General features: G+C 38.0%; 2 protein-coding genes across 3 annotated transcripts; one reads left to right on the forward strand and one right to left on the reverse strand.

Annotated features, from left to right (window-relative positions):
• Positions 1-612: 612 nt before the first annotated feature.
• tk1 (thymidine kinase 1, soluble) lies at positions 613-6,107 on the reverse strand. Its single transcript, XM_058640490.1, has 7 exons — positions 5,909-6,107; positions 5,712-5,743; positions 4,515-4,628; positions 3,356-3,449; positions 3,061-3,150; positions 1,755-1,874; positions 613-1,184 (listed from the first exon to the last, which is right to left on the reverse strand). The coding sequence occupies exons 1-7, from the start codon at positions 5,972-5,974 to the stop codon at positions 996-998; spliced, it is 705 nt and encodes a 234-aa protein (XP_058496473.1). The 5' UTR covers positions 5,975-6,107; the 3' UTR covers positions 613-995.
• afmid (arylformamidase) lies at positions 5,090-12,241 on the forward strand. 2 transcript variants are annotated; one of them, XM_058640489.1, is made up of 12 exons: positions 5,090-5,169; positions 7,140-7,306; positions 8,096-8,186; positions 8,836-8,940; positions 9,048-9,096; positions 9,192-9,277; positions 9,360-9,432; positions 9,612-9,709; positions 10,111-10,189; positions 11,045-11,180; positions 11,356-11,460; positions 12,058-12,241. In XM_058640489.1, the coding sequence occupies exons 2-12, from the start codon at positions 7,280-7,282 to the stop codon at positions 12,085-12,087; spliced, it is 879 nt and encodes a 292-aa protein (XP_058496472.1). In that variant the 5' UTR covers positions 5,090-5,169; positions 7,140-7,279; the 3' UTR covers positions 12,088-12,241. The 2 variants fall into 2 exon arrangements, with proteins under 2 accessions (XP_058496472.1, XP_058496471.1); XM_058640488.1 differs by lacking the exon at positions 5,090-5,169 and adding an exon at positions 6,222-6,316.
• The last annotated feature ends 56 nt before the right edge of the window (positions 12,242-12,297 follow it).

Raw genomic sequence — 12,297 nt, forward strand, 5'->3', positions numbered from 1 at the left:
ATTTTTTGGGTTAAGCAGCTGTGTCTATTGAGTGATGTTATATTATGGCTCTCAGAAATCAGTTCATCTTTTTCTTAATGAACGTGTATTTATGACAGAAAGAAATTGATATTGCATTTCTCAAGTGTTGTCTTCAGCTTCTCCCTGTACAGTAATGTGATGAGGCTCAAATTTGTAGGCCACATTTTATGTTAGATTCTGTTATAGATTTGAAGATTCTAGAATGATTTATGATGCATCCTTTAGAAAAACTCTCATGCAGCTTGATTTGATTTTCTACACTGTATAATCACTGCAGTTAATGTCCCCCGTGTTTCCATATTCTGGTGTTAGATGCGTAGAAGAGACATTTTGTTTGTTAAAATAAAAATCACTCGTATGATGATCTGTCTTGATGAGACAGTCTCTTCAACAGAACAAGTTTTATATCGCAGAGAGAGGATAGTTTTCCATTCTAGCATGCCAGGCTTTAAATTGGTTATTTTAGTCCACTGTGGCATGCAAGGGGGGGGAACTGGATTGTATCAACCAACATATACTTGTGTTGTATAAGTAAATTAGGAATATTGCAGCAATCTGGAGAAATAGCCAAATAAATGACACTGAAAAGGCTTTGAAACCATACATTTTTACTTCAGGACCACTCCTGACTTTCGATACATGAAGAAATTTGAGGTAACCTCAGCTTTGACATAAATTCATTTAAATAGAGGGCAGGAAAATGCATTTGTTTATAATGGAATAAATAAATGAAACCTTTTTATTTGGCAGGTCTAATCTTTAGACAAATGTTAGACATGTTTAGAGATGGCAGTGAGTTGAAGGTTTGACACTATCTGCATTGTCCTCGTCAATTAAGTACAAACATTACCGAGCTGTTAAAACCTAGAGAAAATGACACCAGTCAGATAAAAAAAACATCCAATTCTAAACACATAAATACAAGAAACAATTGTTGAATTTCTCAAGTCTCCGCTGAACTTCTGTAACATGTCTTATTTTGCATTCAGGTGGAGCGAGGAGAAAAGTTTCCGGGGAACTCCGGAGTCTACAAGTTTTCCCACGAGGGCATGATATGGCGTTTCATTCCTGAAGGGGGCACTGTTTTCTTTGTCCTCCATTAGACCCCCATAACACTTTCTACACACCGCCTGATATTTGTCCACTCCACCAATCACCTCCACCTGTGACACAGACCAAAAAAAAATTATTGAATACAGTCTGAATTAAACAACATCTCCCCACTCTTCTCTCAAAAGGAGGGCAAGTTTCTGGTAAAGACATTCAAAAAAAAAAGATCCTTTTCTTTAAAAGGATTAATTTGAACAGCTAGAACAAATACTGAATCAGGAGTATGATGAAGTATATATTACAAGAATAAAGTCATACAATTATGGAAAAAAGTCGTAATATTAAAAGTCATAATATTACAAGAATAAAGTTGTAATTTTACGAGAATAAAGTTGTAATAATAAAAAGTCATAATATTACAAGAATAAGGTCGGAATTTTATGAGAATAAAGCCGTAATATGATGACTCTTTTTTAAAAAAACAGCGATAGCCTGCAGTCAGCCACGAGCAGCCATTCCATCTCCTCGTCTGTTTGTGATTCTTTCTTCCTTTGAATGATAATTACGACTTTATTCTCATAATATTATGACTTTATCTTTCAGTTTGGCTTTAATGCTCCGTCATAGTAAAGCACTTCATATGGTCAAGCTTGTTAATGCATGTTTGCCCCTGCCCCCCTCACCTCCGTCTCTGCTCCTATCCTCTTCGTGTAGGCAGCTTCTTTGTAACACTGCATGCAGACAGCGTGGAGCTTCACCACACTCTCGGCGAGAGGCACGAGATTCAGGATGTTTCCAAATGGCTGTAGGAATGTACAGGACAGCAGAAAACTCAGTCAGGTGTGATTGCATTACAAGAAGAGAATGGACTCACTATAGTGTGGAATAATGAGCACATTATCCGTTTAAGTGCTGCTGCACAGGCGGCAGCTGTTCCACGGCCTGAAAATGTGTTCCTTGTTTTGGACATTTTGTTGTGACACTCTTTCTGACCTTTCAGAATCTTGAACAGCGTCTCTTTCTTAACCCTTAGTCTCTTTCTGACCTTTCAGAATCTTGAACAGCGTCTCTTTCTTAACCCTTAGTCTCTTTCTGACCTTTCAGAATCTTGAACAGCGTCTCTTTCTTAACCCTTTGTCTCTTTCTGACCTTTCAGAATCTTGAACAGCGTCTCTTTCTTAACCCTTAGTCTCTTTCTGACCTTTCAGAATCTTGAACAGCGTCTCTTTCTTAACCCTTAGTCTCTTTCTGACCTTTCAGAATCTTGAACAGCGTCTCTTTCTTAACCCTTAGTCTCTTTCTGACCTTTCAGAATCTTGAACAGCGTCTCTTTCTTAACCCTTAGTCTCTTTCTGACCTTTCAGAATCTTGAACATCGTCTCTTTCTTAACCCTTAGTGCTCACGCGGCACGGATCTGTGCCACAGGTGCACCCTCGCTAAATTGAAGTGGGAATAATACACAACTCCTTATATAGACATCCTAGGGGTGTGTGTTTATAGGTTTTTTCATGTTGACTCAAAGTTGGGATTAGTTTTAAGTTTAAGATTTTTTTTTTCTTATTTAAAGTGAGAGTAGTGATAATTGTGCAGAAGTCACAAAATAGACCATTTTTGTTCATAAAAACGAGCCAAGTGAACTTTGAAATGTGACGTATTCATGTCATCAGATTGCCTACAGGCTGTGCTGAAAAAAAAAATGATGTGTGTGTGTGTGTGTGTGTGTATATATATATATATATATACACACACACACACACATACATACATACATATATATATATATATATATATATATATATATATATATATATATATATATATATATATATAAAATAAATAAAAGACACTATATTGCACATTCTTATAGCCTCTGTCTGTATATACACAGTTTTAAAATAGTAATGGGGGAAAAAGCAGCCTAAATGCTCTGTGTTCTAAGGGTTAATGAACTGTTTGCCAACATCCCACAGAGACAAACTGACACGTACTTTTCTCTGGAAAGTTCCATCCAAGGCAGCTACAATGATCGTCTTTCCCAGATTGGCCATCTCCTCACAAAACTCCACCGTGTCTGGGAACTGCGGTAACAAAAGGAGAAGCACAGATTTAGTGGACAAGAACTTCTCTCCGTCTAATAAAAATCCTGAATCAGAAACCAAGTTAAGGTAAGAGTTCCTGTAAATTAACAGCAGACATTCAAACACCATCGTCTCCCTGGGGGTTAAAAGTTTAAATTAAAAATAGGAAATATACTGTGTGTTTTTGTTTTTTTTTTTTACTTACAAACTGTCCTTCATCAATTCCGATGACGCAGACTTGTAGTGCCAGAGACCTCACGTCTGCCAGACAGTTTGCAGGTACAGCTTCCATTGTGTTTCTAGAAACAGACAGGATATAAGAAAAAAATAACTTTGACTTTAAGAACATTTGTTTTACAGAACATCCATCAAGACAATCCTATTTCACTGAAAAACCTCACCGCCACAGGTCTTTTTCCTCACCATTTCCATAGGCAACTAATTCCTTACAGAGCGATTAAAGCAAACAGAGTTTCTCTTCTTTACTCTCTTCTCTTCATAACATATTTTCTAGTGCGGTGTTTTTCCATTGGTCTCCAGGCTTTTTTCCTCTGAGAGCTACTTTGACAAAATGAAAATGGCCAAGAGCAAAGCTTATTTCAACCCAAACAAACTTGTTTTGCCTAGACATTCACAAAACGTTGGTGCCCACAACTCACATTTTGCAATAAACATGACAAACAATGGTATTTAATTCGCCGCCAAATGCATTTTGGGTTTTTTTCTGTATGGATTTCTCTAAGGGAATCTCACACACACACACACACACACACACTTTAAATTAAAGTATTAATGCTGTTGAAACACAAAACAATGCATTTACAAAAACACCAATATTATGGCTTATACCCACATGTCACTGTATCACTTCACACGAGTATTCACATAGTCTACAGTATGTTTTTTGGCATCTTAATGTATGAGCAGATGTCACAGTCATTATTGGTGACCAATCTCACTACACCACCAAGTGTTTGATTGACATGTAATTGGCAAATAATTATTTAGTGATAGAAGGGGGCGGGACACCTTAGAGTTGGATTACAACCCTGAGAAAACCCACACACACGGAGAGAACATGCAAACTCCATGCAGAAAGGCCCCTGCTTCAATCTTCCTGCTGCAAAGGCAAGAGCGCTAACCACTACACCAACCATGTGGCCCTTTATAAGAACCAAACCATATTATTATGATTATTATTATTCGTTTATTATTAACCTGCTCAGAGGATCAACTTCAACTGCTTCATCTGTGAGTGCAGTTGAAATCTTACATGCCCACTCCCAAAATCATCATGTCCCCTAAACAACGCACAGACCAGGGAACATCAACCATTAAAAAGTAAGAAGTAAATGAAAACGTACTTGTCGTGTGTGGCCATGCCCGTATCAGAGTAGCGCGTGTCCTTGGCATATTTAATCACCAGGCAGTTATACTGGGCAATCTGGAAACGTCGCACTCTCCTCATCAGTTCAGTGCTGCAACATAAACAAATGACAGCAATTCAGTGAACGTCAGTGAAACCAGTCTGTTGCTGAACATGCAGAAACTACAGGCGACAACAGATAATAATAATAATAATAATAATAATAATAATGATGAGAATCTTAACAGGAGTTTAGAGACTGGGTCAGGTTATTTAGATTTTGGGGTGCACCCAATAAAATTAGCAAAATGATTTGTTTCCCAGCATTTGTACTGATATTTATGTGCATGTAGTTAAATTATGATTGACTCAAACATTTCTCATCAAAATGTTGGTTCATGTACTCGAAATTACAGTAAAGAAAATAATAATATTTACATACATATATTAGATACCTTTTTCTTTGTTTATTTTCTGGTCTTGTCTTTGTATGTGGTTTCTATTTTTGTTTACTACATTAATCCTGTGAGTTTGTAATTAAGTCTTATTTTAACTGTACATTTTTTCCACAAGGAAACCCAAAAGTATGTCTTCAAACCCACAAACACCTCCTTCATAGTTAGTACATGAACCCGGCACAAGATCAGTTTTGGGTGAGTATTATGCGTATGTTATATGATGTATAATATTTAGGGACTGGGACTGGGAAACTTTTGAGTTTTTGAGTTTTCATTTTCTGCATTTCCACACCTTATTTGTTTTATGTATCAAATTATTTTAAGACTGACGATGATATTATTTATTCTGCTGATATTTCATAGACAGACAGACAGACGATTATGATATAGATTATGTTTTCACTCTGCTTTAATTAATCTGTTAGACTGTTCCATAACTTAACCCCCGAGATTGAAGCACTTTGTGATGTGATTTTTTGTAAATAAACCGTTATGATATCATTAATATTACTAAGATTGGCTACATCAGCTGTTTATAACATGAACTAGACGCAGATGCACGTTATACTGACAAGGGATAAACAATGCAGGAGGAGATTTGGCGGGATGGTGAAGTGTTGCCGCTCATTATTGTTGTTCCCACATCACTTTACACAGTGGATTAAATTTAAATGAACCGTCAGTCCTTACAGTAAAACAGCTCAGGTACGTGTTGATTTAACGGTTGAAAAACTCACCTTTTTCCTGAAAACATGGGTCCAAAGATGACCTGCAGGGAAAAACAAACACGGACACCTCATGAGCTCGGTCAGAGACGAGTGAAATAAACTCACACAGCTTAATACTAATCCTCAGCTTTACCTCAATTAAATAAATATGGTTACTTGGACTTAATGATATTATTTAGACTCAACAATGAATTGAAGAGACGAACCTGAATTTGTCCTCGCGCTTTCCTCGGTGAGTTTGGAAGAACTCTAGGGAAATCCACACAGTCCATTTTTATTCAAAGTTTTAAACAAAACGCAACAATAATAAAGTATTATAGTGTTATATATTATATCTATCCTCTCTGAAGCAGCCGCGACTCTTGAAAAGTTGAATGTGGCGCGCTGTGTCTTCGCTTGGCGGCTGTTTTTATACCGGAAATGTTTGTGACCAATGAGCGTGGGGTAAATAGTTGTGACGTAGTTGTAACGCTGCCTTTGATTGGGTAGGAGAACAAACGGAGAAGTTCCGACCAATCAAAGCACAGACTTCAGGGCATGCGCACTGCCTATGTACGTTTGCAGAAGATGTAGGGTTTCCGGTTGGAGGGAAGGAAAACATGTTTTGAATGAAGGTTTGGGGTTCAGCTTTTTAAAACATTAAACTCTGATTAATTTATCTAATGTTTATATGTAATTTATTTAATATTTGATCCTTAAAATCGAAGAGGAAGAAGAAGAGGAAGTAGTTTGTGTTCAATAATTATTTTTTCTTTGATGTTAATTATTTGTTTGGGGATTTTGTGTCAAGTTTATGTAGCACATAAAACAACAAGAGGGGTTTTACCATTGCTTTAAAAGATTGGACAAAGAGATATTTTTTTGAATATTTGAATATGGTTCAAATAGTAAAAAGGATTGTCCAGGACAGAAAATATACAGAATGTAACACATACTGCAACAAAACAACAAATTAAATCTGAGATGTAACAATCCAACTTTGAAAAAAACTGAATTAAAGTTGTGTTTGTTTAGAAACAGTGAAGAGGATGTAAACAGTAGTACTGTTTTTTCCATAAGAGTATTTCAGCTATCTGACATAGTTCCCTCATCACCACAGACATGTTTTTATTTCTGTGTGTCCTTTTTATCGGTACCCTCTCACACATTGATAAAGAATGGATAAACAAACCTATACGTTAAAAAGAAAAGGTGTCAGTAGGAGTAGCTGACATGTGCTTAAACTAATAAATGTATGTCTCTTTGTGCTCAGACTGTTTTCTCAGCTCCAGACGTTTTGACTTATCATTGCAGGAAAAGTCTCTGTCCTTTGATTCTTGCCCTCCTTACCATCTGACCTTGCTTAGTCATATTTTTACCTCCTTCAGGAAACAGATTTGAATGGTTGATTTATCAACGTCTGTTTCTTTGTTCTGTTTGATTCTGATTGGTTTACAGTTTAAACATCGGGGTGGTCCAGAGTCCAAAGTCCAGTCCTTCAGTAGCACTGGAGCTGAGCGCATGCTGGTTGGACATATCTGTGTGTGAACTTCAGCTGGATCAAGTCACTTCAAACACCAACAAAAAAAACAACAACAATGCACTGGACTGAAATGGATAGAGATGTAAGTGTATTCATGTATTCATTCGTCCTTTCATTCAGCTATTAATGAGTGGCTGATATATCTCGTAGGCCTCTGTGATAAGGTAAAAGTAAAAGAGTTCCTTTTTTGTAATGATCTTTTTTATTTGGAAGGACAGACAAATTCTTTCAATTTGCATTTAAGAGTTCTGTGTTCATAAGAAAACTGTGTTACGGTGCTACACTGAGGCCTTGTGATTAGAGAGTTGCAGCTTGCACGTCCTGAGTTGTTTAGGTTTGTGCTTCGGAATGTAAGCTGCTAATTTTGGAGAAGGATGAAAGGTAAGTTTTGTCTCGTACACATGTTTAGGTTGAGAGCAAATGTGATTTTTTTCCATCAAATATATATATCTATTGTCACGTGTTTCCAGTTATTTATTGTTGGTCTAGTCTGTGTCATCCATCAAAGTTAAAGATTTCTGATAAACAAACAAAAAAATAGTTTGTCCTCATTTGTGGAACTTTTTGGTCTTCCATTCAAACTGAATAATTTTTGCTAGTTGCCCCCCATGGTTAGTCAGTATAGTCTCTCCTGGTTGGCCTCCACCTGCAACCCAGAGAACTACGTTCACATTTTATACATGGTCTCAGGTTCTGAAGGTGACACAGAATTGACATAGTGTTGCTTTATAAAAACAGTGGCAGGCAGCCTTACCCAACAAGAGCAGGAGAGGGCGCTGTTGACCGTGATTTACACACACACATACACACACTGGTGTTGTGGGCTTTCATGGCCGCCCGGCTCACTGGAGTCTCTCTCTGCCTCTGACAGGAGCTGGAGCGGCAGCTGTCACCGAGTCGGTGGTCGCACAGGATGTCCGCAGACGACGTGGTCAAGGCCCACGTGAATGCACTGAAGGAAGGTCGGTATGTTTTGAGGTTAGACGGTAGTTATACACTCAGGAAACAAACACGCAGCCCCGGTGGTGGAGCAGCACAGCAGGTGTCGTGTCAAATGTGTGTTTACACTACTAATGTGCACAGTTTCAAATAATATTAGTTATGTATAAGGAATGTTGTCATGTTAATGTATGAAGGTTGTGACAAATTAACATTCTGGGAACCAAAAGAGAACGTTCTCTAAAGGTTGTCTGGCGGTTGTGACAAAGTAACGTTAGGGGAACCTTTAGAGAACGTTCTCTAAAGGTTGTATAGCGGTTGGGACAAAGTAACATTAGGGGAACGTTTTGGGAACATTTAAGGAACGTCCTCTAAAGGTTGTATGTAGGTTGTTGGAAAGTAACATTCGGGTAATGTTCTGGACCCAAAAGAGAACGTTCTCTAAAGGTTTTATGAAGGTAGTGACAAAGTAAAGTTAGGGAACGTTGTGGGAACCAAAAGAGAACGTTCTCTAAAGATTCTTTTTAATAGCAGTACATTGTTTCAGTATATATAAGTGTGTGTGTGTGTGTGTATATATATATATATGTATACATAGGTACATATATACATATATACATACATATATAGGTATATAGATAATGTCATTCTTTGCCACCGTGTGTTGCTCAGGTACGGAGCGAGCCCGTGCTCTGGCTCAAACTTTACTCAACGTGCCATATGGGGAGGGAGATGGAGAGAAACTGGACGTCTACATACCCAGGACCGACTCTTTGGGTACGGACGGACATGTGTGGCTTCTATGACACACAAACCCCCACCTCAGTGTCACGCTTCAAATATTCAGAAGCTGGTTTCAAGCATGACCATTTTCTCTGTTTCAGATGTCCCACTTGTGATTTACATACATGGTGGATACTGGCAGTTTCTCAGGTACACTGCTCTACACACTCCGAAGCCTCTGAACTGTATCATAGATGTGCACACAGAGCTCTTTCAATTCAATCTGATGTTCTGTGCACAAACAGCAAGGAGGAATCGGGATTTATGGCCGTTCCGCTCGTCGATAAAGGTGTGGTGGTGGTTGCTGTCGGCTACGACATCGCCCCCAAAGGTACAGTCTTTCTGTTTCTGACAAAGACGGATCATTTCAGGACAGATTTCAGTCTATCTGTGAACTTGCACTGCCTTTTCAGGTAACATGGACTTGATGGTGTCTCAAGTACGCAGGAGTGTTGTGTCTGTTGTTCAACAGTATTCTCACATCAGGTGCCTTTTCTTGTTTCCTACCCTATCATCACCCAGTTTGAGTCATCTTAATACATTGTATTGTAATGCAATTTTCTCTTTCTCTCATTCACAGAGAGTTAAGATATCACCGTATTGGTTCTAAACCCACTGCATCTCAGTTTGTGTTTGATAAATTCTCTCTGATCTCCCTCCCTCAGTGGTCTGTACCTGTGTGGACACTCTGCCGGGGCTCACCTGGCTGCAATGGTCCTCTCCACTGACTGGTCACAGTACAGCATCGCTCCACAGATCAAAGGTGAGGAGAGTTTATCAGGCGAAATGAACTGAAGTGGAAGAAAACGATGATCATAATTACAAGACTGAGGCCACGTCCACATGTAGGTGCAGGGTCTGAAGTTGACTTTGTTGGCCACCTGCAACTGATGCAGGTGGATTTTAAAATCCTGATAATCTGTTCAAACCAGCCTCAAATCGGAAGGCACCCACGATTGGAAGGACCAGATCGCAACTGAAATCTGGCCAATAAGTGCTGGGCGCGCTCACACTCATGTGACTGAAACACCTTAAAGCACAGCAGAAGCTTAATTGTTAAAAAAATACTACATGTAGACTGGGCCTCAGACAAATACTGCATAGTTCATGTAGTCATGTGATTTCTTGAAAATTATGTTTTTTGTTTACAATATTCTCTTCCAGGGGCTTTCCTGGTCAGTGGCTTATATGACCTGCTGCCCATCCAGTCCACATATATCAATGAGCCTCTGAAGATGACAGAGTATGTAATTAAGTGCCATTTTATATTTTTGGTTGTTACACACAATTCACTTTAATTATACATGAGGAAATTACTCATTTGTGTACAGGTAATTATTTAGTGTTAGTTAATGTTTTTGTTAAGACGGGCACAGTAATAATATGCTCAACTTTAATCCTGACACCAATCACTGGTTCATTTCAGCTTTGCAATTACAATTAAAGGACACAACCTATTTGATCTGTGATAAAAGATCAGTCTTTATTTGGATAAGCATACTTGGGTCAGCTCATGAGACCAGGTAGTTTGTGATTCCTTACTACATCTATGTTATATTATGGCTGTGACAATTACTATTATGATAATTGACTAATGGGTTTGAGTGAGTTTTTTTTTAAATCATATAATCCCATTGCAGTCCTGCAATTGTCATTTTCTCGTAGTGTATGTAAATTATTGTTATTATTATTTTAACTGTAATCAGACTAACAACAACATGTAAAGACATTATGCCATATCCTTCCTTAACTTGATTTCTCCTCATAATCCCCAGTTTGTCAAACTGGTGCCATGTAGTGCTATTTGTGATGTACTTATTTGTTTCATTTTTACAGACATTGTACAATTATGTTTGGAGCTCTTTTCAACTCACATGATGATAAAAGTGAATTCCATGAAAAATAAACTCATGATATAAATCAGATTGAGAAACCCTGCAGTCATCCATCAGTTGTACAGTATGTGCACGTCTGTAAAGGCCATGATAGTGATGAGGAAAGTGTTGTGTTGATTGTGTCATTGTGGAGGAGCATCTGGTGATCTGTCGTGTCAGTCAGTGTCTCACCCCTCTGTCCCCGGTTGTCCCATGTTTTGCAGAGAGGTGGCGATCAGGAACAGCCCGAGGACGCTGGTCCCTCAGCTCAAACTCTCCTCCTCCGGTTTCCACGTTGTTGTGGCCGTTGCCGAGAATGACTCGCAAGAGTTTCGTAAGCAGTCACAAGAGTACTACAAAGTCAGTGCTGCTTAACTGCTAACCCTAACCCAGAAAACATGCACCACTGCTATTAATATGGTCACTGTTCATATGGATATAAGAACATGCATGTTATATAATTATAATATATCATATAATGTGTTAATATGTGTGGTTTCCTCAGCTTTGTGTCATCAAATCTCTGTCTTTCAAGGCTTTAGAGGCGTCAGGACTGAATGTGACTATGGAGGACGTGCCAAACACGGACCACTTCAATATCATCGAGCAGCTGGTAGATGGAGATTATCACCTAACAAAGGTACACATGTACTCAAAATCTACTAGGAATGGCATTACCTCAATAGCAATATAGAGTGTGATATAACAAAGGTTCTAGATATATTAAGGCAATGTTTTGCACTGTGCAATCACACTATGAGACACAGCACAATTGCTATGAAATACATTTTTAATACCTTATTTGTTAAATGTTTGGTTTTTTTGGTCACAAAGAATTTTAAAACCACAATTAACTGCTTTCATCAACTTTCACTCAGGAGCAAAAACCAATCTTTAATTATCGGACATTTTTATCATGATAATTATCAATATTATTTGACTTGAAACCTTTTTTCATGATTAAAACAAGATTTCTGATTGTTTCAGCGTCTCAAATTTGAATATTTTCTGGTTTCTTTGCTCCAGATTACAAAGAAATCATTAAAACTGAATCAGTTTGGTTTGTGGACAAAACGATATGTAACGTAACTGTCTACACCTTCACATTTGTACCACAATACATGTTTAAGATCATAGTGCTTAACCCTCACTTGAACTCTATACATCTTTCTAGTCTTCAATGTCTTGTGGTATGTACTTTGAACAACCAGAAATGAATATTTAAATGTTTTTTTAGCTTCTCTTGAAGATGATGGGGAGGAGCTGAGGTGTCTGTTTCGTCATCTAATCTCGAGTCAACACACAAATTTACAATTTCGGATTGTTTTCAACATCTAGTTTGCCGTATCCTCATTTGATTTGATCTCTGTTCTCTGTTGTTACTTTTCTTGTCCTAAGTAAAATTACATGTTACAACCACATTCATGTGTAAAAACATTTTGTTCCTGAAAACGAACTACTTCAAGGATGGTGGTAT

The sequence above is a fragment of the Solea solea genome, chromosome 10, assembly GCF_958295425.1.
Source record: "Solea solea chromosome 10, fSolSol10.1, whole genome shotgun sequence".
NCBI classification, from domain to species: Eukaryota; Metazoa; Chordata; class Actinopteri; order Pleuronectiformes; family Soleidae; genus Solea; species Solea solea.

Coding starts and splice junctions, on each gene's coding strand:
- tk1 (XM_058640490.1), bottom strand. CDS start 5,974: ATGGACTGTGTGGATTTCCCTAGAGTTCTTCCAAACTCACCGAGGAAA. Junction 3,151..3,355: donor GAATTGATGAAGGACAGTTT/GTAAGTAAAAAA, acceptor TTGTTACCGCAG/TTCCCAGACACGGTGGAGTT. Junction 1,185..1,754: donor GGATAGGAGCAGAGACGGAG/GTGAGGGGGGCA, acceptor TCTGTGTCACAG/GTGGAGGTGATTGGTGGAGT.
- afmid (XM_058640489.1), top strand. CDS start 7,280: ATGCACTGGACTGAAATGGATAGAGAT. Junction 7,307..8,095: donor GGACTGAAATGGATAGAGAT/GTAAGTGTATTC, acceptor TGCCTCTGACAG/GAGCTGGAGCGGCAGCTGTC. Junction 9,710..10,110: donor CATCGCTCCACAGATCAAAG/GTGAGGAGAGTT, acceptor ATTCTCTTCCAG/GGGCTTTCCTGGTCAGTGGC.